Consider the following 25,442-nt stretch of genomic DNA (forward strand, 5'->3'; position numbering starts at 1 on the left):
TAACAGATATTGGTCACTGTCAATAAAGTTTTATTCAGTCCAACTATTGTTTGCACAAGGCGTTATTGAAAAGGGGGTTCTAGGCATTCTTTTTGCTGCTGTGTCTGACAATGTATTTGTAATTGGGTCAGTTTTACATGATGGACCACTATTACTAGGTATATGATGAAGCTATTTTTGTGGCTTATTTTGACCTAATTGAACCAGACTACCAGTAGCATACTATTATTTCATGATGCAGCTTTTTATTCTGTCAACTTCCATGCTATTTACTGTTCTTAGCTCACCTGGCCCAAAGGGTAGCTCACCTGGCCCAAAGGGCCAAGTGAGCTTTTCCCATCACTTGGCGTCTAGTGTAGTCGTTAGCTTTTACAAAAATCTTCTCTGAAACTACTGGGCCAAATTAAACCAAACTTGGCCACAATCATCATTGAGATATTTAGTTTAAAAAACATGTCCGCTAACCGGGCCAACCAACCAATATGGCCGCAATGGCTAAAAATTGAACATAGGGGTAAAATGCAGTTTTTGGCTTATAATTCGAAAACCAAAGCATTTAGAGCAAATCTGACATGGGATATATTTGTTTATCAGGTCAAGATCTATCTGCCCTAAATTGGTAATTTTAAGGAAATTTTGGTTATTATCTTGAATATTATTATAGATGGAGATAAACTGTAAACAGCAATAACGTTCAGCAAAGTTAGATTTACAAATAAGTCAAATTGACCAAAATGATCAGTTGACCCCTTTAGGAGTTATTGCCCTTTATAGTCCATTTTTAACCATTTTTAGCTCACCGTCCGTCGTTAATAATTTTTCAAACATCTTCTCCTCTGAAACTACTGGATGGATTTGAATAAAACTTAGCATGATTGTTCCTTAGATTATCCTGCACAAAGTGTGTGCTTCGATTTTTGATCAGTCAAAAAACATGGCTGCCGTTACTTAAAATAGAACATAGGGGTCAAATGCAGTTTTTGGCTTATATCTCAAAAACGAAAGCATTTAGAGCAAGTCTGACATGATTAAAAAATGTTCATAAGGTCAAGATCTATCAGCTCTGAAATTTCAGATGAATCAAACGAACCATTGTTGGGTTGCTGCCACTTAATTGGTAATTTTAAGGAAATTTTGCAGTTTTTGGTCATTATCTTGAATATTATTATAGATAAAGATAAACTGTAAACAGCAAAGTAAGATCTACAAATATGTTATTATGACCAAATTATTATGACCAAAATTGTCAATTGACCCCTTAAGGGGTTATTGTCCTTTAATGACAATTTTTCACAATTTGTCCATCATATTTGCTAACTAAAAAAAATCTTCTCCTCTAAAACTACTCAACCAAATTCAACTGAATGATCAGTAGGATGTATAAAATAAAGTTTGTGCTTTATTTCGTCAAAAAACATGGCCGTCATGGCTTAAAATAGAACACAGGGTAAAATGCAGTTTTTGGCTTATATCTCAAAAACTCAAGCATTTATAGCAAATAGGACAAGAAGTTAAAATATTTATTAGGTCAAGGTCTACCTGTCCTGAAATTTTCAGCCGAATTGGGTAACTGGTTTTTCAGGTATAATGCCCCTGAATTGATGATTTTAAAGAAATTTTGCAGTTTTTGGTTATTATCTTGAATATTATTATAGATACAGATAAACTGTTAATAGCAAAAATGTTAAGCAAAGTAAGATCTACAAATAAGTCAATTTGACCAAAATTGTCAATTGACCCCTAAAGGAGTTATTGCCCTTTAAAGACTTTTCACAATTTGTTCATCATGTTGACTTACTTTAAAAAACCTTCTCCTTTGAAACTGCTATATCAATTTCAGCCAAACTTAGGCTAAATGAGTTTCAGAGTATCTAGTATAAATTTTATATTTCATTTCCTTGTATGTCAAGAAACATAGCTCCTATGGCTAAAATAGAACATAGAAGAAAATGATTTTTATTTGCTTTTGAAGAAAATAGGACGATTCAAAGAACAATTAAATAAATTGAAAAGCCAAAATAATCATTGATGAAAGATTTAACCAAAAAAATTAAGGTGAGCAATTCAGGCTCTTGAGAGCCTCTTGTTTAAGTTCACCAGTTGCAGTAGTATTTGAACAGTACATAAAAGGGAGACTTAGCCAGGTGTAAAGTTTTTGTTGGGTATATTGGGTTGTCTAGATTGTCTCGCAGAATTCACCAGATCATTTCCTCCTCCCTCGATCATTCCGTTTTAATTGACCAGCCATTTCTTCTACTAGTACTGAGATGTAGGTCTTTCCACTTTCATGAATTGTTTGTTAACTTATCTGGTACGTTTATATATGACCTTGACCTCATTTTCATGGTTAACCGTTCGTATTTTTTTGTTGCCAGGTAGGTTTCCCTGATCCTGTAATCATTAGGTCATTATATATATTGTAATAAACATTTTTTGGTAACTGAGGTGTGCATAATGCATTGCAATCTTGCGAGGGTTATCAATGAAAGACCAATTTGGTATCCAGACAAAAACCATCAAGAGATTGGTCTCTGAAATTTTACCAGAACAGTTCCATACAACAAAAGAAAGTTTTGGTTATGGTACCAAGTTATAAATTAGGTTACAAACACTAATAACTTCTCCAACTGTTCAGGGTTTGATTTCGGTGGTGGTATCAGGCTGGACATGGCAACACCTTTTTTCATTTTCTCCAGAACTATATATGGAATCCAACTGTGTTTGTGTGGCGGATTCATCTAACCATGACCTCATTTCATTTGTTGATTCCCAGACTAATAGGTTAACACATCTACACCAGGTTCATGGAAAAATTCCAGGTGAATATTACTGTAGGGCAGTTACATTTTACTTCGACATCCATGTTCATGGTGCATTGCTTGAATTTGAAGTTTTTGTATCGCGTCGTTGTCCGAAGACAGATGGTTTCCAGATAATAACTTTAGTATAATTAAATAGAAATGAATAAACAAATTTAATTCAATGTTTATAACCACAAAAGGAAGATTGGGATTGATTTTAGGGGTTATGGTCCCTAAGGTTTAGGAAAAAGGGACTAACAAGCATTTATCTAGTTTCAGGACAATAAGTTGTGTATAAGTATTTTAATTGTACCACAATGTTTAATACCATAAGACTGATAAGTAGAAGGTTGGGAATTATTTTAAGGGTTATGGGGCCAAAAACATGCATTTTTTGTGGTTTCAAGACAATAACTTGTGTAACTAGAGGCTCTAAAGAGCCTGTGTCGCTCACCTTGGTCTATGTGCATATTAAACAAAGGACACAAATGGATTCATGACAAAATAGTATTTTGGTGATGGTGATGTGTTTGAAGTTCTTACTTTACTGAACGATTTTGCTTCTTACAATCATATCTATCATGAACTTTGCCCATTAGTAACAGAGAACTATATTTGGTAAAAATTTACATAAATTTACCAAATTAATGAAAATTGTTAAAAATTGACTATAAAGGGCAATAACTCCTTAAGGGGTCAATTGACCATTTAGGTCATGTTGACTTATTTGTAGATCTTACTTTGCTGAACATTATTGCTGTTTACAGTTTATCGCTATCTATAATAGTATTCAAGATAACCAAAAACGGCAAAATTTCTTTAAAAATTACCAATTGGAGGGCAGCAACCCAACAACCAGTTGTCCAATTCATCTGAAAAATTCAGGGCAGATAGATATTGACTTGATTAACAATTTAACTTCTTCTCAGATTTGCTCTAGATGCTTTGGTTTCATAGTTATAAGCAAAAACTGCATTTTACCCCTATGTTCTATTTTTAGCCGTGGTGGCCATCTTAGTTGAATGGCCAGGTCATCGGACACATTTTTCAAACTAGATACCCCAAAGATGATTGTGGCCTAGTAGTTTCAGTGGAGATTTTGTAAAAGATTACTTAGATTTATGAAAAATGGTTAAAGATTTACTATAAAGGGCAATAACTCCTAAAGGGGTCAACTGACCATTTTGGTCATGTGAACTTATTTGTAGATCTTACTTTGCTGAACATTATTGCTGTTTACAATTTATCTCTATCTATAATAATATTCAAGATAATAACCAAAAACAGCAAAATTTCCTCAAAATTACCAATTCAGGGGCAGCAACCCAACAACCGATTGACCGATTCATCTGAAAATTTCAGGGCAGATAGATCTTGACCTGATAAACATTTTTATCCCATGTCAGATTTCCTCAAAATGCTTTGGTTTTTGAGTTATAAGCCAAAAACTGCATTTTACCCCTATGTTCTATTTTTAGCTGTGGCGGCCATCTTGGTTGGTTGACCAGGTCACGCCACACATTTTTTAAACTAGATACCCCAAAGATGATTGTGGCCAAGTTTGGATTAATTTGGCCCAGTAGTTTCAGAGGAGAAGATTTTTGTAAAAGATTACTTAGATTTATGAAAAATGGTTAAAGATTTACTATAAAGGGCAATAACTCCTAAACGGGTCGACTGACCATTTTGGTCATGTTGACTTATTTGTAGATCTTACTTTGCTGAACATTATTGCTGTTTACAGTTTATCTCTATCTATAATAATATTCAATATAATAACCAAAACCAGCAAAATTTCTTTAAAATTACCAATTCAGGGGCAGCAACCCAACAACCGATTGACCGATTCATCTGAAAATTTCAGGGCAGATAGATCTTGACCTGATAAACATTTTTATCCCATGTCAGATTTCCTCAAAATGCTTTGGTTTTTGAGTTATAAGCCAAAAACTGCATTTTACCCCTTTGTTCTATTTTTAGCCGTGGCGGCCATCTTGGTTGGTTGACCAGGTCACGCCACACATTTTTTAAACTAGATACCCCAAAGATGATTGTGGCCAAATTTGGATTAATTTGGCCTAGTAGTTTCAGAGGAGAAGATTTTTGTAAAAGATTACTTTAATTAACGAAAAATGGTTAAAAATTGACTATAAAGGGCAATAACTCCTAAACGGGTCAACTGACCATTTTGGTCATGTTGACTTATTTGTAGATCTTACTTTGCTGAACATTATTGCTGTTTACAGTTTATCTCTAACTATAATAATATTCAAGATAATAACCAAAAACAGCAAAATTTCTTTAAAATTACCAATTCAGGGGCAGCAACCCAACAACCGATTGACCGATTCATCTGAAAATTTCAGGGCAGATAGATCTTGACCTGATAAACATTTTTACCCCCATGTCAGATTTGCTCTAAATGCTTTGGTTTTTGAGTTATAAGCCAAAAACTGCATTTTACCCCTTTGTTCTATTTTTAGCCGTGGCGGCCATCTTGGTTGGTTGACCGGGTCACGCCACACATTTTTTAAACTAGATACCCCAATGATGATTGTGGCCAAGTTTGGTTTGATTTGGCCCAGTAGTTTCAGAGGAGAAGATTTTTGTAAAAGCTAACGCCGGACGACGACGGACGACGGACGACGGACGCCGGACGCAAAGTGATGAGAAAAGCTCACTTGGCCATTTGGGCCAGGTGAGCTAAAAATGTAGGTCCCTTTGGTTCAGGAATAAAGGGTGAAAAGGGGGCCCAAATAAGCCTTTTTTTAAGTGGCCAGACAAAAACTCGTGGAACAGTGTATAGAATTGCCTAAATTAGTATGACATTTTTAAAACTTGAATTGAGATTATTTTTTAAATAAGGGAAAGGGGCAGGTGAAAAAAACATGGGGGGGGGGGTACAATTTTTCTCATTTCAGATTTCAGAAATTAAAAAGAAAATTTCTTCAAATATTCGTTTTGAGGCGACTAATATTCAACAGCATAGTGTATTGTTCAAAAGGAAATGTTAAGATTATTAGACCACATTCATTCTGTGTCAGACATCTATGCTGTGTCAACTTTTTAAGGTTTACCTTTCTGTAGCCATTTTTGTACGAACTTTTTAAACTTCAATTATATCAAAACTACAGATAAAATGATTAATAGAGATAGGCCATTTTGTACATATTCCAAGGGGAAACTTGATGCAAAGCATTATTTTTTACTGTTCCAGTGCATTTAATAGAAAAAGAGGACTTTGTGGCAAATATATCAAGATTTTTAAAGAAAATTGAGGTTTAAAAAAAATCGTACAAAAATGGCTACAGAAGGGTACATAAACCATAAAAAGGGCAGGATAAGGCACTTGCAAAAAAAAAAGTCAGGATAAACAAAAAAAAAAAAAAGCAGGACCGGATAGAGTGAAAAATAAAAAGGCAGGACAGAGATTACAACTAAAAAAAATGCAGGACAAAATTTTTCATCCCCCCCCCCCCCCCCCCCCATAAAAATCAAATGGTAGCTGCCTTAATCACACTCCAAATTCAGAGCTATATCAAGCTTGAATGTAGTGTCCATACTTACCCTAACTGTTCAGGGTACGACCTATGCGGTCGTATAAAGCGGCGCCCTGTGGATCATCTGGTTGTGTTTTGTTCTCCTTTCTTGTATTATATAACAATTGGTCAACTTTACTTGTATGTATGGAAAGATTGTTAGGCTGGTATCATCTGTCATTCACATTTTCTCAGATGTTCATTTGGTCAATGCAAAGTTTCAAAAGTTGGTCCTCTTCTAATAAACTTTTGAGCTTGTAAAGTGTAAGAATCTGTTCGGCAGGTTTCATATGAATGTATAAAATAGATATAATAAGATCTGGTATAAGTGCAATTGAGACAACTAAGCTATTATAGGTCATGAAAGTGTTGTCTTCAAAACAGAGCCTTGGCTCACACTGGACAGCAAGCTATAGAGGGTCCCAAACATTACATGGACACCCAACGGTCTAATCTATATAAAAATTGCGAAAATGACGTGGTTTTCCTGGTTAAGTCTATTTCATAGATACTTAAAGCAATATATATGATACATGGAATAATTGAAATGTTGGTTTCTGGCAGGGGTTATCTGACCTCGCCCTCATTTAAATGGTTCATTGGTCCATATAAAGTTTTCATCTTTTGGTCTACTTCTTGAATACAATATGCAAAAGGTCAACCTTGGTAAGTGTTTTGAATGATTGTAAAGTGTACTCGTATTCCTGCCTTGGATTGTCTGATTAAGACTACATTTTCTTGGATGTGATACATGTAGTGGAACTTATTTAAGGCTCAGCATAAAATCAATGGTAAGTAAAGCAGGCAAGACAAAACAGACAGCACAGGGCATTAAGTTTTACCATTGTCGGTCTATTACGTACATACATGTATGTGACGTCCCGAAATTGGTTTCCGTGTTCTAACTTGAGTTTACCTCGACCAAATGTTATGAAACATATACACAATGCTTATTACCTCAAAATACAGATAAAGTTTGAATTTAGGAGGTGTCATTTCAAATGTTCTAAAGTTATGCTCCTTTACAAATGGTAACCAGTTTCTCCATAGGTCACAGCTTGATACGACCGCAGAGGTCGAACCCTGAACTGTTTGGTGAAGTATGGACACAACATTCAAGCTTGATACAGCTCTGAATTTGGATTGTGATTAAATAGTTGTCACATAATGAATGTGGTCTAATGAACTTAAAAATATCTTGTTTTGCCTTTTAGAAATTTACTAAACTGTTGAATATTAATCCCAAAAACAGAAAACTATTTGAAGAAATTTTCTTTTTAAATTCTGAAATTTGAAAATGAAAATTATTGTAGCACTCTTCCCTCCCATTTTTTTCACCCCCCCCCCCCCCTCGTATTCCAAGTATAATTTCAATTCAAATTTCTAATGAAGCTTGCAACAATAACTTCTCATTTAAATATATCATAAAGTACTAACATACAAAAAAACATAGTCTGTTTAAATTAATATTAATTGATAGTAATTTTACAGCTGTTCATCTCAAGACACTCATCATTTCTTAATACATTATTTTCAAGCAGTATAAGGGAGGTTATCAAACATATATAAAACATCATTCTTTAAATGGAATTGGATTACCTACCTTACACTGCTTTTAAATTGTCAAAATTGTCCTTCAACCAGAAAAAAATTTGTTTTTCATCCTTTTTTGCCTCTAATTGCTAACCTGGTTAACCTTCCCATTGTAGTATAATTTCTGAGAGAATTATGTACTTAAACACAAGTTATTGACTGGAAACTTCAAAAATGCTTGTTTGGACCCATTATTTAGCCCCTAATTCCTAAACCTTTGAGCCCATGACCCCCAAAATCAATCTCAACCTTCCCTTTGTGGTTATAAACATTGTGTTAAAAAAAAATTGATTTCTATTTACCTATACTGAAGTTGTTATCCAGAAACCATGTGTCTTCAGAGGACAATGCAGACGACGCTGACAATATTATAGTATTTTACGTCGGCAAACTATTTTTGTGGTTGTATAAAAAAGGAATCTGTTATCTGTTAAAACCAGATGCTCCACAGGGTGCAGCTTTATACAACCGCAACATTCCAGCTGGATACTTAAAAACTTTTGGCTTTTAGCAATTTACTATGCTGTTAATGTTTGTGTCATTTTGGTCTTTTGTGGATAGTTGTCATATTGGCAATCATACCGCATTTTCTTTTTTATATGTTGAATATTAATCCCCTCAAAAATATTTGAAATTTTTTTTTTTTATAATTTCTGAAATCTGAAATATTGTACCCCCTCCCCCAAATGAAATTGGATTACCTACCTTACACTGCTTTTAAATTGTCCTTTAACCAGAAAAAACCTTGTTTTCCCCTTTTTGCTAAATGATTTGAGCCATAACCTCCCATAACCACCCCTTTGTAGTATGGAAAGAGTGATTTATACACTTAAACACAAGTTATTGACTGGAAAGTACAAAAATGCTTATTTGAAACTACCTTGGAGCAAGAACTCCAAAACTTAATTCCAGCCTTTCCTATGTCCATAATTAAAGTTGAATCAATTTAATTTTTAACCAACTACAGTTATGGACAAAGGAAGATAACTCCAATTCTAATGGGTAATTTTAACAATTACATCAACTACAACTATTGCTCTATACAATGCAATGGTCACTGAAAAAATTAAAAGTTTCTTTTTCCATTGGGGCTTACAAGCACTTTGAATAAAGATCTTCAGTTTTGTCCCTTTATAACTTCATATGATATTTTGTTTCCGTTTTCTAACTATTAAAAGTTTCTCCTCTAAAATAAAATGATATGTATCTGTAATGCTTATTACCACTTAACTCATTTTAATTTCAAATTTTGGAGGTGTCATTTTTACAGTAAGTTCTTAAATTATGTCCCTTTATTATGTTTAATGCTAGCAGGGGCATTATATGTGTCCCAATGGACACATACCACATTAATTTGTACATAAATAAGGCCGTGATTTTTCTTGTTTATATTGTTTGACATTGTTATTTTATTTCTTTTGCAGTATTGGCTTTGTTCATTGTTAAAGGCCATACAGTGACCTATAGTTGCTATTTTTTGTGTCATTTGCAATCATACCACATCTTTTTTTTATATCGAGTCATAACATGTGTAACTGAATAAAGTTCAGAGTTTTTGTTGGGATTAGTATTGCTCAGTCTTTAGTTATCTATGTTGTGTTTTGTGTTATGTTGTTTGTCAGTTGGTATGTTTCTTTTTTAGCCATGGGATTGTCAGTTTATTTTCAACGTATTAGTTTGTATGTCCTGTGGTATCTTCCATCTCTAGTTACCGTTACTTTTGCTGGTTCAGTATACAATGTAAGGACATGCTTGCTGCCTTTATATTGTAAATATCTTAGGGAGCTACCATTTGATTTTTAGGGGATTGGGGGGATTGGGGGTAGGATGAAAAATTTTGTCCTGCATTTTTTTTTAGTTGTAAACTCTGTCCTGCCTTTATCATTTTTCACTCTTTTTGGTCCTGCGTTTTTTTTGTCTTAGTTTATCCTGACTTTTTTTACATAAAATGTCACACTGCATTTTTTGTTGCTCATCCTGCATTTTATTTTACTCAAAACTCCTCCCCCCTAAATATCAAATGGTAGCCTCCTTACTTTGAGAAAAAGAGATAAACGAAGGAAGTAAAATGTACAAATATTTATTTCATTAACAAACAACATTTTGATAAATTACCCTTATAACTATGGATTTAATATCTTGTGTCAAATACAGATTTCTGTTTAACATTTACATATGCAGACAAAAGCAAAGAAAAACATAAATTATGTCGAATATCAAACTTAGGAATATCCAATTGGTAATGGTTATCTTAACATTGGCATCTTATTTCAAATACAACATGCATCAACAGAAGAAAGTTCTTTATTAAAAAAAGATACCCTAATATGAAAAAAAAATCAAAAATTATTATATATCAAAGTACTAATGTTCATATATTAAGATACTAATAATGCTGTTTTGAATATCTGATAAAAGAAACTAGTTATTCATTAGAACTTATATCCAACCCCATAAAACACAGCCTTTAACAAATACTCTATAAGGCATAGGGCATTATAACCCTTTGGAAAAAGCTCCAAGAAATATCTTGTTCAAATATATGATATAGTGAACAATAAATGGTACAATGTGTATTGCATGTACTAAGAAGTTAGGAACCCAATTAGCCAGAGAGGTGATATCAATCTTTGAGTTTGATGCAGCATGCAATACATATTTTGTCATATTTTGGTCACTGTAAAAAAAAAAGTACTAAGAACCATATGTTCACAGATGAAAGTTAAATAAATTCAAAATGCACAATGAAACTTATTAACTTAATCATCAAGATCTACAAATAAATTTAAATCATTAACATGTTCAAGATTATATAAAATGAAAAAGATATGAATGTGGAGAAATTTACCGACCGTGCAAGGGTTGTATAGCCAGTCAAGGTCGTTAAAATCTTCCATTTGTTTGTGGAGAATTTTAATTCTTTTGTGATTTTTGTTTGTTATCTAAATAGAAATCTGCAGATAATTTTTCTTTATAGATTATTTTAAATAAGTACTGCATGTGCAAGCTACATTGTTCTTTGTAACAAAAACAAAAATTTTTGTTTTGAAAAAATCATTTAATTCATACTTAATATCCATAAGAGGCAAGAAAAAAATACAAAAAAAATAATAATACAATGAATTTTAAATTGTAATTCCTGTTACATTTAATTTCAATGATAAGCCCACTGCAGTATTCTACAACAAAAGTTTAACAAACAAATCTGAATAACATGTTAAATAATGTACAAAATATCAGTTAAAATAAGTAGTAATATAATATACAATCATCTGAATGTCCTCCATTTTGATTCACTGCGCCTTTATTAAATTATAGCAATTTTAAATCTCAAATTATTCCAACTGGTTCATTTCTATTCCTCACTCAGCTTTGCTCATTGCTGGTATGGGGGAGGTGGTTGTTTCTGTAAAAAATAAATGTATCAATATTATAACAATTATGAATTTGATGAGTGGGTGGATAAGGTTTACGTAATCAAGGAGGTTTACACCTGACAACCTCCTTTTAAGAAAACAGGAAATAATTGACCAACAGAACAAAAAATTGCCCTTGAAAGTTGGAATTAGAGAATAGTGGGAGGCTTAAATATGAAGAGCATAGAATAATGGGCAAAAATCAATAAAGAATAAGAAATATGGCTTTAAATGACAGAATAAAAGGATTCTGCCCAACATCCCGACACTCTTTAACTAAGTTAAATAAGAATCATGTAAAAAATAAATAAAAACTCTCTACCAATATTAATAAGAATCGGTATAAAGAATAAATAAAAGCTCTCTACCAAGTTAAATAAGAATCAGTATAAAGAATAAATAAAAGCTCTCTACCAAGTTAAATAAGAATCATGTAAAAAACAAATAAAAACTCTCTACCAAGTTAAATAAGAATCATGTAAAGAAGAAATAAAAGCTCTCTACCAAGTTAAATAAGAATCAGTATAAAGAATAAATAAAAGCTCTCTACCAAGTTAAATAAGAATCAGTATAAAGAATAAATAAAAGCTCTCTACCAAGTTAAATAAGAATCAGTATAAAGAATAAATAAAAGCTCTCTACCAAGTTAAATAAGAATCAGTATAAAGAATAAATAAAAACTCTCTACCAAGTTAGGATCATGTAAAGAATAAATAAAAGCTCTCTACCAAGTTAAATAAGAATCAGTATAAAGAATAAATAAAAGCTCTCTACCAAGTTAAATAAGAATCAGTATAAAGAATAAATAAAAGCTCTCTACCAAGTTAAATAAGAATCAGTATAAAGAATAAATAAAAGCTCTCAACTCTCCAGAAAAAAATATAAGAAAAATAAATCTTCCTCATCAAAACTCATATCATAATCCTAAGCACTATTATATTAACAACTATTCTGAGAGTATTGCATGGCAAAACATATTCCCCTACCAGGTAAAAATTCATTATACAGTAAAAATTGCTGGAACAAAATGCTAACTTGTTCTATAACTTGTCATAGTGTAAAACAAATAAAAAATTTCAAGTCAATATCTGCAAGCATGACTAAAATCAGTGTGGAAAACTTAGTATATGAGTTAATTTTTCAAGTCGAAGGACCCTACATGTACATTCAACTGTGCACAAAATTATCAGACCCAAACAAAAATATGAACCTGATCTGTAACTTGCCATACCTCAATTTTTTTACATAAATAAGGCTGTTAGTTTTCTCGTTTGAATTGTTTAACATTGTCTTATCGGGGCCTTTTATAGCTGACTGTGCAGTATGGGCTTTGCTCATTGTTGAAGGACGTACAATGACCTATAGTTGTTAATGTTTGTGTCATTTTAGTCTTTTGTGGATAGTTGTCTTATTGCCAATCATACCACATCTTCTTTTTTATATGATGAAACTATACACCAATTGTTAATCAATATCTACAAGCATGATGAAAACAAGTGTGGAAAACACTTGAGCAGTATATATGACTAATAGTCCTCTAAAATTAGATGTGATGTAATACAATGTATATCTATTTTCAAATTATAACCAAATATAATTAATAGTTCCAAATATTTTAAGGGCAGTGGGGGGTAGGATGATAAACAATATAGATTCGTATCTTATCTATAAAATGTCAACAACATTTATCTACACAATGTTATGTAATGAAATACATACCTTAATAAAAATAGATTATTATCTAATTAAGGTAACACGATACCGAATGGCATATCTCCCGATTTCCAAACTTTTTTGCACACATGTTCTTTTTATCGAGTTACATCGGAATATGTAATAAAAAATGGGGGTCACCATTTTTGTTTTCTTGGTATTTTCATAAGAAAACGTCAATTCTGGCGTGAATTTTACCTAGTTATATAGGGGAAATGCCATTTTTTCGGCTTTCCTTTTTATATTTTCCAATGAATGGCTATGTTCTAATATACGGAGAAAAACAAAAAACTAACACAATATCAAGAATTGCATACTGAATCCATACACGTATAGAAACTCATAGGTCACCATCCTTGTTTTTGAGATAAATGGCTTCAAAGTTGATTGATACCCTTAGAAATGGACCGAAAACGTGTGACGTTGTTGAATGCAGAATGTAACGTTCAGAGATATAGAAAAACAAATATTTGTCCGGATCTGAATGGTGTTTATTTTATTTTCCTTTCCGCTGTCTTGTTTCGTAAATTTCCTAGTAATGCAATATGCATTTTGCTGATATAATTTATTTCGTCCTGCACCTGGAAATTTCACTCACATGAATAAACCTTATTAATCTCGTCTGATTTTTACACCAAACGAGCTTGAACTGGTTGGTTCCACGGGAATCTTATATACGATAATAGTTCATGCATAAATCACCGGAGTTTGGTACACGTTAAGTATACGCAAATTTTTAAAATAAGATTATTCAAATAATATCTTTATTCTAAAATTTCATTAAAATCATCAAAAATACCTTCATATTTTTGTAAAGTTCATGTGAAAATAACATGAAAAATTTCACGTGTTATTCCTTTGAACTACTGAGTTTTTAACTACATCATTTAAGACAATGATGGTGTCGTTGCTTCATCCATGTAGAAATATAGGACTTTAAAAAAATGATTTTAAAATTTAGAATTAGAATTGCTCGGTTTCTGATGGTTGTTTAACGTTCAGTGGCGAATAGTTCATGCATGTTCGGAACGATACAATACAAGTTTGGAAACAGTTGTTAAAATAAAAGACACATTTGATGCATCAGTCAAAAAAGGTTTAACATTCTGTTAGTTGTGAATATTATGAGGAAAAAAAATGATCCTGATGAAATACACATTCTTAAAAAAAAGCTCAAAGAAAAATTCAAAACTTAAAATTCACTTATCAAATGACGAATACATATAAAAAAAAATGATAAACAGCCGTCATTTTCTTGACTTGCTATATACATTAGTTTAGTGTAGTCTGCGTGTTGTAAATGTATGAGTTGGTTGCTCAGCAAGTGGGACAAACCTTGCATGCAAACTGTATTCAAAATTTCGCGAAGTTCAACAGTGTCATTTGTTGAAAATTATTTACGAAACAAATTTTTCATTCTTTATAAGTAAAACAAACTGCAAAGATATGATATATACAAAATATAAAAGTTCCAGCTTAAAATTCCACATGTAGGAGATGTAAGTCGGAGTCTGTGTGCCTTTCATATTTTTCAAAACGCCTTATCCAGCAACATGTCATGAACAAAAAATGAAGAAAATCCAGACAATATTTGCACCTTTAATATGAGTATTATACCAGGTACATAATTTAAACCTGACGCAAAAAGACTGTAGTCCGAAATAACAAGCCGTATAAAGCCTATATACACCAAGTGCGGGATTGGCGGTAGAACGGACACGGATGAAACAATATGGTGACATACGTGCTCTATTAGGGTTTCGGTGACAAAACATATTTTTGAATATGCAGTTCATATAACGGAATGGTAATTTAAAGATCTAAAATGAAACATAACGACGTAGCAAGGTAACCTTTCCATCATTTTGTCTTTGGTGGAAATTTGATTAATTGGCAATTTTAACGCACCTCCTTATTTCATTATGATTTAAATTTTCTCTAGAAGAACATATTTTTAAAAGATTTTAGGACTTGAACATTGTTTAACACATATGTACAAGGAGACTAAAATATTACTGTAATAATTATACTTCCAATTTAGGGGACCAACGTTTACTAAAACAACAAATTAGAAAAAAAAAGATATTCGTCCAATTAAAATTAGTCACAATTTGCTTGATGTCTTTGGTTTTGATGTCGTTAAATGCATACCCCATATCTCGATTTATCATTCTGACAGCCAACTGCATGTTGTACAAATTTTTGTTTTTGTTTTATTTGTACTTGTACTGTTACAAATAAAGTTTCATGCTACCCCACTTTCGTAATTAGCAAGTAGTAACGTAGATATTTCGAATGGCGTAAATATTCGTAAACTTTGTCAATTTCTTTGAAATTTAGAGGCAATGATTTAAATTTTAACAAATGAAGTTGCAAGTGACGAATGCTTACGTCCAGTGGCAAATATTGCATGCACGTTCAGGAAGAGAACAAATTGAGGTCAAGTTTACACTATTTACAATACTAGATAGATTTTGTAATAGGGGCGATCAAGGAAGATGGTTAAGAAAATTTGGACTGACACTGAAAAATGAGGGTATATATATTATGCTGTCTGTCCCGTGTAGATTTAGTCTATTATATTACAAAGCGAGCACTTTATTTTTTAAATGTTTCCGAAACTATATCGGATTTACTCTGTACAGACCAATGAGATTGTTTACACTTGGAATGTTTTTCGGCAAAATAACCAAGTTAAACCACTTTTTTTCATTCTATACTAACAAACTATTTTCTGTTTATTTATATGAGTTTCAAAGTCTGCTTGTATTGTGCTTTTTATGCCTTATTCTATCCGTATTCTCTTCAGATAAATTTCCTTTTTTCATTTTGCCCGAGCATTTTCACACCAATTAATAGTTGGACAACTCCCCGTTTTTTCACACATCATCCTAAGTTTCTTTAGATATAAGATTTCTATTTTCAAAACAAAAATTCGTGGGAATACGGCGTGCATCATGCACAAGTATCTATTGCATAAATAAACTAAGAAAAAAATAAAAGTGATAAAACTCAATCTATTTTGTATAAGAACATAATTTTAAAGATAAATCGTGCAGATGCTTAGATATTAAAGAACCAGAATATAAATAAAAGTAAAGTTATACATTTTTTAAATGGTCAACAATGAGCAGAAAAATTGCCGGAAAACGATAAAGCAATCTATGTTCATCTATCATGATCATTGAAAAGTTAACCGTAACGTATTGCATTAAAACTCTTGGCAAATATTACCGTTTAAAATGTCACATAGTTATCAATTTTTTTTTTTATTATTATTTAATCACTTTGTGATTGCAGTCAGAACCTGCTGCATTGACTTGTAAGTGTGAACATTATTCGATAACGTCAGGAACGATAACTCGTGGCGTAACGTCATTCGGTATCGTGTTACCTTAAAGGATTTCACTTTTAAAATTATAAAAAAAAAAATATATATAGCATTAAGAAAAAAAGATTTATACAAAATAACAAAAATACCTGTAACAATCTACAAAAGAATGTCTATTAAGATTAATTTAAGAAATAAGTTATCTCCCTTTGTATAGAAATATGATTTAACATAGTACTTTAACATTAGATGTGAAGTTTTTTTATAGACCACAACTCTGGACTGATCATCAAACTGGAACAAAATTCGAACTTGATCTGTCATTTGTCATTATAAACTATACACTGTAAATTCAGAAATTATTGCGTGCAAATATTATTGCAATTTTGTCATTTTAGACTGAAATGTGTTTTTTTTATATAAAATATTTCAAAATGCAAGTTTTAATTATTGCGATTACAACTCTGTCGCATTTTTGCAATAATAAAAGCCTCGCATTAATTTTTGAATTTACAGCACCAAATATCAAATAAGTATCTTCAAGAACGGTGAAAAAAAGAGTGGAAAGCTTATTTACCAGACTGACTGATGGACAGAGTGCAAACCTAAAGTCCCTTGCGACTTAATCGGTAGGGGACTAATAAGAAATTGCCCAACATGAAAGGGAAAGAGGATTCATTCTTTTAGTATTTGACAAGACAGCATAAATACAATTGAACGGTTTATATCAAAAGTTTTTTACCGGAATCTCGGTTTGTTGATATTGTGGTGGCATTGGGGCCGTCGGTGGTTGATAATATCTCGGTGTCTGAACATGTGTGTACTGTTGCTGACTTTGATTAGTGATAATTGTGTTGTAGCCACCAGTTGGAACTTGTGCAATTCTAACGTAACGAGCTCTGGCCAATCTTCTGCGTCGGATACAGACCACACAGCTTACAATCAATAAAAATACCACTACCCATATACACCAGAACCCTGAAACAAACAAAAATATTTACAGTATTGCAGTATAATATGTTATATGCAAAATGCTGAGGTACCACTAGCTAAGGAAGAATTGCTGATCCTTCAAGTGGGAGTTTTGTGGACCACTTTTTTTTTCTCTTTTATTTTATTCTATAGCCATGATGATGATATTTCAGAATGCCCTTTGATCTATTTAATCAGTAGTTTCTTTTTGTACAAAAAAAGACTGAAAATATCAAAAATATTAACAATAGACCCTATATTTATAGATAAATATAACAGTCAATAATTTAGAACTTGCCACATGTTTAATACTTAAATGCATATTTACTGAAAAACCTGCAGCTATTACAAAGCATTAATTTGCTATTGGAATTTAGGGACTGTTTTGCAAAAGACATATATAGGAGGTTTTATAATAATCATATATTAATACTTACACCAAACTTGATAAACACTGTAATTTTGACAACACCACCCGTCACAGCAATAATCTGAAATAATACAGAACTCAGTTTCATTACTTTCATATTGTTGTAACTACAAATGTACATGTCTCAGTATTTATGGTTGCAATACTGTTAACTCAGAAATTACTGCATACATTTATTTTTGCAATGTTTGTGGTAAGGCCAAAAATGTGGAAATAATTGTTACGATTGCAGGAAAACCTGCATACAATTATTTATATTTGATATCAGAATGTGAGATCTTATTATTGTGATACTCAATGCTTTTCATTGTTAAGGAGAAAAATTTAGATGGAGATTGATTTTTTTTTAATATGTTCAATATACAAATATACATATACTAAGAATATGTGGGTAAAGTACATGTAATGCCTAAATTGTGATTTTTTTTATTGACAATCTGATCTTTTTCTGGACAAGAGTCATGCCAAACATATTAATTTATGAACCTAAATCATAAATAAAAAATTTATTTTAGCTTTTTCAGATTGCATCAGAGACCTATATCATGTATATATTTCATATATATGTGATATTTTATATGTCTCTGATCATGCTGTACTATAACATAGTCTAGAACAGGACATCTGACTCTTCCTTAATTAATACTAGGTCCTTAAGTTTATAAGTACTTACAGTCGTCATCATAACATGCTTCCTTTGGACAATATGTTAAACCCTAAATATAAACAAAATTGTAAGTTATAGCAGGTCACCAAAATTAGCTAAATAGAAATATCTTAAAAGCAAAACTGAATTGAGTTTTTATGGTTTTAGTATAAATGAAATATTAACATAATTAATAAGTGTGGTTACTGTATGCATGTATATAAATAATATAAACATAAATGTCTTAGAAGGGTGTTATGCAGATGTCCAAATTTAAAAGGGACTATCACCATGTATAATTTATTTTTTTAATGTTCCATCTTTTGAATTTCAGAGTAAAAAGTTTAAATTCTTAATCAAATTAAATTATCTTAGAGCAACCTGTTTACCATTCAATGACAAACTTTTGACACAGTTCTCAAAAGTAAACAATGTAAAAATATATTTTGTGTAAACATGGTAAATACATGTGTTTGTGATAATTTCTGTAAACCTGGGATTATTATACTGTTGCATAATACTAAATAGTCCCAGACTCCCAGTGTAAACTTATGGCAATGTTCTGTAAACCATTTGTACACTAACACAAAGTTCTCAAAAATAAACAATGTCATAATTTGTGTAATTTAGTAAATATATTTGTGTAATTTGTAATAATTAATGTACTAACTGACTGTCATGGCAAAGTTCTGTTAACATGTTAATGTCATTTAAGAAACACACTAACACTATAATACATGCACTAAGTTCTCAAAGGTAAACATTGTCATAATTTGTGTACTAAGGTTCATCATAACAAATGGACAAATATGGCCGTATTTTTACCTCAAAAACTGCTCTGTGTACAGACTTACCTGTGCTGTTTGAAAAGTTTTAATGCCTAGCATCCACTAGATACATAAAAGTTAAATACATTTTGTGTTTAAGAAAGATAAAATCTTTCTTGGTTTTTGCTGGGCATTTTTTTTCCTTCATGCAAAAGGTGTGTAAACTGACTAAGTTGTGGAACAACTATGAGATGCTCCCTCAGGTAAAAAACCGGTTTGTATTGTTTTCATTGTCATTAATTGACATGGACACCAGGTATCTTCACAACTATAGGTGAGTTAAAGAGTTTATCTGAGTCAGTGAGTGGACAGTATCAAAGTAATGCAGGTGTTTGATTATTTTTGAACCCTCTGAAGAAAGGAAAAAAAATGCCCAGCAAAAACCAAGAAAGATTTTATCTTTCTTAAACACAAAATGCATTTAACTTTTATATATCTAGTGGATGCTAGGCATTAAAACTTTTCCCACTTTACAGGTAAGTCTGTACTCAGAGTAATTTTTGGCATGTAAATACAGCCATATTTGTCCGTTTGTTATGATGAACCTTAAGTAAATAAATGTGTATATATTTTTGTAATAATTAATGTACGTTTAAAATTTTGTTGATGTAACATTAGAAAAACACTATTATTATTTTTGTTGTAGCATGTGTAGTAGTTTCTATTTGACAAAATAATCAGTCTATATTTCGTTAATGTATTATATAAACATAAACATTATAATCAGATAATTGGGAATTCGATAAACAAGTTACTGCGTTTCTCAATGAAAGCAGGCATTAAACGAAAACCTTAACGACTTCATCTTTTTTAATATTACCTGGGCAAATCTTGTCATTAAAGACAAACAAATTGCTTTAAAAATCAACAAGACCTCCATTTCTACTGATTTCCGTTTCTCAAATGAAATCCGGAAGGCATATGATGGTCACATGATAGCTCAAATGACAATTTATCTCCCTTTGAAATGTGAGTCAACCGCTCCTCAATGTAAGTATTTGTTAATCTTTCTGACGCATACAAATTATATAAACTCAATTTATGTAATTTAAGAAATTATATATAAAAATCATTAAGGTGTGCTGAGGAGAGGCGATATTCAAGCTTTAAAAAAAGTCACATTATACATGTAACCAACGTAAACAATACAGTGTAATAACACTATAACTGTTCAGTATTATATAATGTCATACATGCATAGAACAAAGAATTTTTATATCAAAAACCGATTTTTATAGTCAATTGAATTATTCCTTCCATACAGTAATGCAAAGACGTTTACATGTTATAAATAACAATGAAAACAATCAATGTATAGCCTGAGTGTATACTGAGACTACGATAACATAGTATAGTCTCAGGTGTATAGCAGTCTGATTTAATTTAAATTGCTGTAGACATAATTATCGGCGACATCTGTTATGAATACATTATATTATAACTGAGAACATGTTTATACTGTTTTACTTACACCATGAACATACATTTGTATATAGTATGGCTTTTTTGTGTATATCTCTGCATCAACTATCCGAATATATATGTATTTGGTGATAAGCTAGATTAACTGCAATCAAATAGAGGATGAAAAACATTTCCTTATTTATTGCAAAAAAATTGAAATTTATAGAAAACAATTATTTAATAAACTAAATTTTAATTCACAAGATCTGTGCCCTGAAAAAGTTATGGAAACCATTATTAGTTTACTTAACCCACAAAATATTGATGATACAAAAAATATATGCCATTACATACAATTATGCTTTGAATCTTTGTAATTTTATTCATTTAACCTTGATTTGATATTTTGTCATACATAATATATATTTACAGTCATAGATTACCTTAGCCGTATTTGGCACAACTTTTTGGAATTTTGGATCCTCAATGCTCTTCAACTTTGTACTTGTTTGGCTTTATAAATATTTTGATATGCGCGTCACTGATGAGTCTAATGTAGACGAAACGCGCGTCTGGCGAACTAAATTATAATCCTGGTACCTTTGATAACTATTATTTATGTGATGTAATATCATGTTAATGTGGGGGAAGACATCATTATACTTGTATTGATTTTCCTGATTTAATAAAAACTTGAAACTTGAAATTACCGTCAGCCATGGTTGGAACTAGAATACGGTCCTGTCATATGGGACCTATTCACTACTTGGGAAATAGAAAAGATAGAAAGCATACAGGAAAGAGGTGCACGTTTCATACCGCACGACTACAAACCCAGAGAAACAGGATCCGTAAATATGCACCCAAAGCTAGAATCTAGGCTAGAATTATCACCTCTTCAAGAACGGAGGAGACATCAAAGGCTGACTATGGTCTACACAAACATCGTAGAGGACATGGAATCCGTAATAGCAGACCACTTAAAATTATAGACTGCAAAACAGACATCAGAAAGAACTCCTTTTTTTTTCTAATACGATAATTACCATCTGCTTTTGTTGAGTTATAATATTGAACGTTTACTATTGGCATAAACTGAACATGGTAAAACTCAGTGAGTGTTTGAGAAGGAGCTAGTGATATCTAGCCAACCAGTAACTGGGACGCTTTCACGATTTATAAATTTCTCACTTAGATTGGAAAGCAGCGTAGGAAATATACCGTCCCTTTTCGTCATCAAAGTCACAATCATCATCACATCGATCGTTGTCAATGTATTTATCGTTCACTAATCTATGGTCACGATATGATACTGAAACGACAAAAAAAATATTTGAGTACACTATTAAAAGAATAAAATCAAAAAAATACTGAACTCCGAGGAAAATTCAAAACGAAAAGTCCTAAAGGATTCTAAATCTAATAGCAAAATAAAAAAGCTCAAATACATCAAACGAATGGACAACAAATGTCATATTCCTGACTTGGTTCATGCATTAACTAGTTTTGTTTCACGTGACTGGTCCCGTGTTTTAAAACTCTTGTTCCCCAATCTTCACAAAATCCGCACTTACATGACTTACTAGAGCAGCCAGGTTCAAACAACATTTGAATGTCGCCAGTGCACTATGCATTTGCTAAGGCACACAGATCATGCACTTCTTAAATTTCCCTCCATTTTCTCTCAAAATGGGCAATCATTTTCACGTGCTCGTGCAACTGCAAGTCAAAAATGATGAAAGAGTTGTAGTGAGGCGGTCCTTTCCACTCCAGTGTATACTTTGGAATGATGTTTTTTTCTTCTTCATAATTAGCTTTATATAGATTACCAGTTCTCGATGTATAACAACATATGCTAAAGTTATTTTTTTTCTTCAGATTTTTCACAATGAATGACACCAATGGAATGAGCTGGACAGACGACAGTTGTGAAGCATGGCGGGTACGATATCATAAAGAAATATGCCATGGCCTTGCACAGGCACTAAGTAATGAAGAGTTTACCGACATCAAAATTATAATTGATGATAAAACATTTAACTGCCATCGTATAGTTTTGTCAATTATGTCACCGTATTTTAGTGCAATGTTCGCTTCTGGTATGAAGGAATGTCAAGATGGCGTGGTTCACCTTCAAAATGTTGAAAGTGAGGCATTCGAGAAGATCCTGAAATTTATCTACGGTGGACAGGATTTTATAGACACAGAAAATGTTGATTCCCTTCTGCAAGCGGCAGTGATGCTACAAATAAAATGTCTGCAAGAAAGATGTGAGGAATATATGGTGGGGAAACTTGATCCTGAAAATTCGTTAGGTGCCTGGAAGTTAGCCCAAGGTCATGGCTGTCTGTGTCTTGCAGAGAGAGCTTTCCAGTTCATATTGTATTATTTTGAACAAATATGTAAAACTGAAGATTTTTTGGCTATAGATTGTGACGAATTATTGCAAATAATAGATAATAACAATTTGAACATTAAAAGTGAAGAGCTAGTATGCGAAGCTGTTATGAAGTGGGTGCATTTTAATGTTGATACCAGAATAAAAGACCTTCCTAGAATTTTTGAAAAACTGCGTCTCCCTCTTATACAACCGGAATATTTAATTGATGTACTCGAGCAGGATAAGTTGATTAGACACGACCAATCCTGTCGGGATGTTTTAGAAGAAGCCAAACGATACCACTTGTTGCCCGCCAGAAGACAGGAGTTTGTTTCGCCTCGAATGAGCTTTCGGAATTTCGGCGACTTTGAGGAGGTAGTGGTTTGTGTCGGCGGTACAGACGACAATTCCAAAACAACACAGCGCGTGATATGTTACAGTGAAAAGAGAAGTAAATGGTTCTCGTTGGCACCTATGCCGCATGACCCGGGTGTAGAATTTGCAACTTGTTCATATGGCAATGCTATTTATATTTCGGGTGGCAGCACTAAAATGAATGCAATGCTCTGCTATATAAGTACTCAAAACAAATGGGTGTATTGCGAACCTATGTTGCTTGGGCGTCGACGCCATGCCATGGTAGCAGTTGGGGAACATGTTTACGTATTAGGAGGGTATGATGACAATAATGATAATGACTTCCGAACTTTAATGAGTATTGAACGATATAGCATAGCAACTGGAAGCTGGGAAGATGCCGGGTATCTTTCGGTTGCTGTGAGGTCTGCGTCCGTTGCAGTAGATAGAGAGAAAATATATTTGTTTGGAGGCGTTACACGTGAAGATTTTGATACGAAAATTGTTCAATGCTTTGATACTAGACTAAAAACGTGCAATATAGTGTGTGAACTTCCCGTATACTGTAGGTTATCATCTGCAATATCCCATGACCATAAGATATATCTCGTCTGCCCTGATGGAGATGTTATTGTATTTTCAGCAGATGGAACAACGGAAGAAAAGGGGAAAATACCCGGATTCGACCGCTATAGCTTTGGTGCAGTGTTAAAGAATAATTCAATTATCGTCCTTGGTGGTATGGACTCTGACCATTCATATGGGGACTGTATTACCTTTGATCTTCTAACATCAACCTCATCAATATCAGCAGATGTCCTACCACAAAAAGCTTCGGGTATCGGCTGCGTGAAAACTGTAATTAATAAGAAATATCTCGAAACGTTATCTCGAAGTAAACAAAATTGAATTTAGAGAAAACCGGAAGACAAAATAACCCTGGAAATATTACTATAACATCAATATCATTTCAAGTCAGTAGTCTATTGTGACTTTTGTACATATCAACCGCGGGTCATTCTAATTCAATTTTTCTTCCTGGATATAATTATGTTAACCAAAATATGACTTTTCTTATAATTTACTAGGTTTGTAAGCTGCTTTGTTTTTGATAATACTTTGTATCTTCATAAGACAATCTCGAAAATCCTCATGCTTCAATAACAATGGCATTCCTCTCTACATTGCAGTTCATCCTATGTTCTGACCAAAGTGCAATCTCATCAAATAACTCTCCGTCTGGTCAGAAATTTGACTACATCACCGTAGAAAAACAACAGTCAAGTCACCAATGTAAGAAGGGCTTTGCGAAAGAAAAAAAATGTATGCCTGCATAATTGTTTTGCTAATGCCAGATTATCATCGTTAGCCAAGAGGTACAATCCACTCCCCTCCTCTCCAGGACCCTCTGAAGAGAGGAGTGAATCGCAATTCTTGGCTAGCGAAGATCATGCGAGATTTAGTTTGACAATACCGCCACAAACAATAAAAATATCAATTGGTCTGAACGGTCTTCTAGTACGGTTTTCGACTCAAAAACGAGAAGTTGTTGTGTCAAACGAAAAACATTCTAAATCTCAATTATGGTTCTTAAGTAGGAATACGTCCTGTATAGAAAAAGAAGACTTTTATTTTAGAGTAAAAAATTATGATTGTGGGGAAACATGTCTGCGTTGTGACTATTTTCAGCTCGTATTTAATCTTGACAAGAAAATTTGTGTTTGTAGCGAGATACATTTATGTAAAATGTGGCAACAGATACTAGAGGAACATTCAAACTCGTAGATCGAAAATAAACTGACAACGCCATAGCTAAAAAAGAAAAAAAACAGACAAAACAGACGAACAAAATCTGTGGATGCTCCGGAAGGGTTAGCGGATCCTGTTCCACACGTGGCACCCGTCGTGTTGCTCATGTTATTATTCGTGAAAAGTGTAAGAGATTGTAGCTACGACTTAATGAACATCTGTGAAACGGATTTTCCGTAACGGCCAACCAAGTCGTGACGGCGTCAGTAAAATTTACGAAAGGA

At 32.7% G+C, this 25,442-nt stretch overlaps 2 protein-coding genes across 2 annotated transcripts; one reads left to right on the forward strand and one right to left on the reverse strand.

Moving 5' to 3' along the window:
• Window positions 1–9,997: 9,997 nt before the first annotated feature.
• Window positions 9,998–20,195, reverse strand: LOC134725128 (WW domain binding protein 1-like). The gene is made up of 5 exons (XM_063588682.1): window positions 20,089–20,195; window positions 18,469–18,511; window positions 17,803–17,856; window positions 17,136–17,371; window positions 9,998–11,339 (listed from the first exon to the last, which is right to left on the reverse strand). Exons 1-5 carry the CDS (start codon window positions 20,146–20,148, stop codon window positions 11,310–11,312), a joined length of 423 nt encoding a protein of 140 aa, XP_063444752.1. The 5' UTR covers window positions 20,149–20,195; the 3' UTR covers window positions 9,998–11,309.
• On the forward strand, window positions 20,144–24,913 carry LOC134725127 (kelch-like protein 24). Its single transcript, XM_063588681.1, has 2 exons — window positions 20,144–20,258; window positions 22,551–24,913. The coding sequence occupies exon 2, from the start codon at window positions 22,561–22,563 to the stop codon at window positions 24,316–24,318; it is 1,758 nt and encodes a 585-aa protein (XP_063444751.1). The 5' UTR covers window positions 20,144–20,258; window positions 22,551–22,560; the 3' UTR covers window positions 24,319–24,913.
• Window positions 24,914–25,442: the final 529 nt, after the last annotated feature.

The sequence above is a fragment of the Mytilus trossulus genome, chromosome 7 (genome assembly GCF_036588685.1).
Source record: "Mytilus trossulus isolate FHL-02 chromosome 7, PNRI_Mtr1.1.1.hap1, whole genome shotgun sequence".
Taxonomy (NCBI): domain Eukaryota; kingdom Metazoa; phylum Mollusca; class Bivalvia; order Mytilida; family Mytilidae; genus Mytilus; species Mytilus trossulus.

Coding starts and splice junctions, on each gene's coding strand:
- LOC134725128 (XM_063588682.1), bottom strand. CDS start 20,148: ATGGAGGTCTTGTTGATTTTTAAAGCAATTTGTTTGTCTTTAATGACA. Junction 18,512..20,088: donor TAATGACAAGATTTGCCCAG/GTAATATTAAAA, acceptor GTTTATATTTAG/GGTTTAACATATTGTCCAAA. Junction 17,372..17,802: donor CAGTGTTTATCAAGTTTGGT/GTAAGTATTAAT, acceptor TGTTTGTTTCAG/GGTTCTGGTGTATATGGGTA.
- LOC134725127 (XM_063588681.1), top strand. CDS start 22,561: ATGAATGACACCAATGGAATGAGCTGGACAGACGACAGTTGTGAAGCA.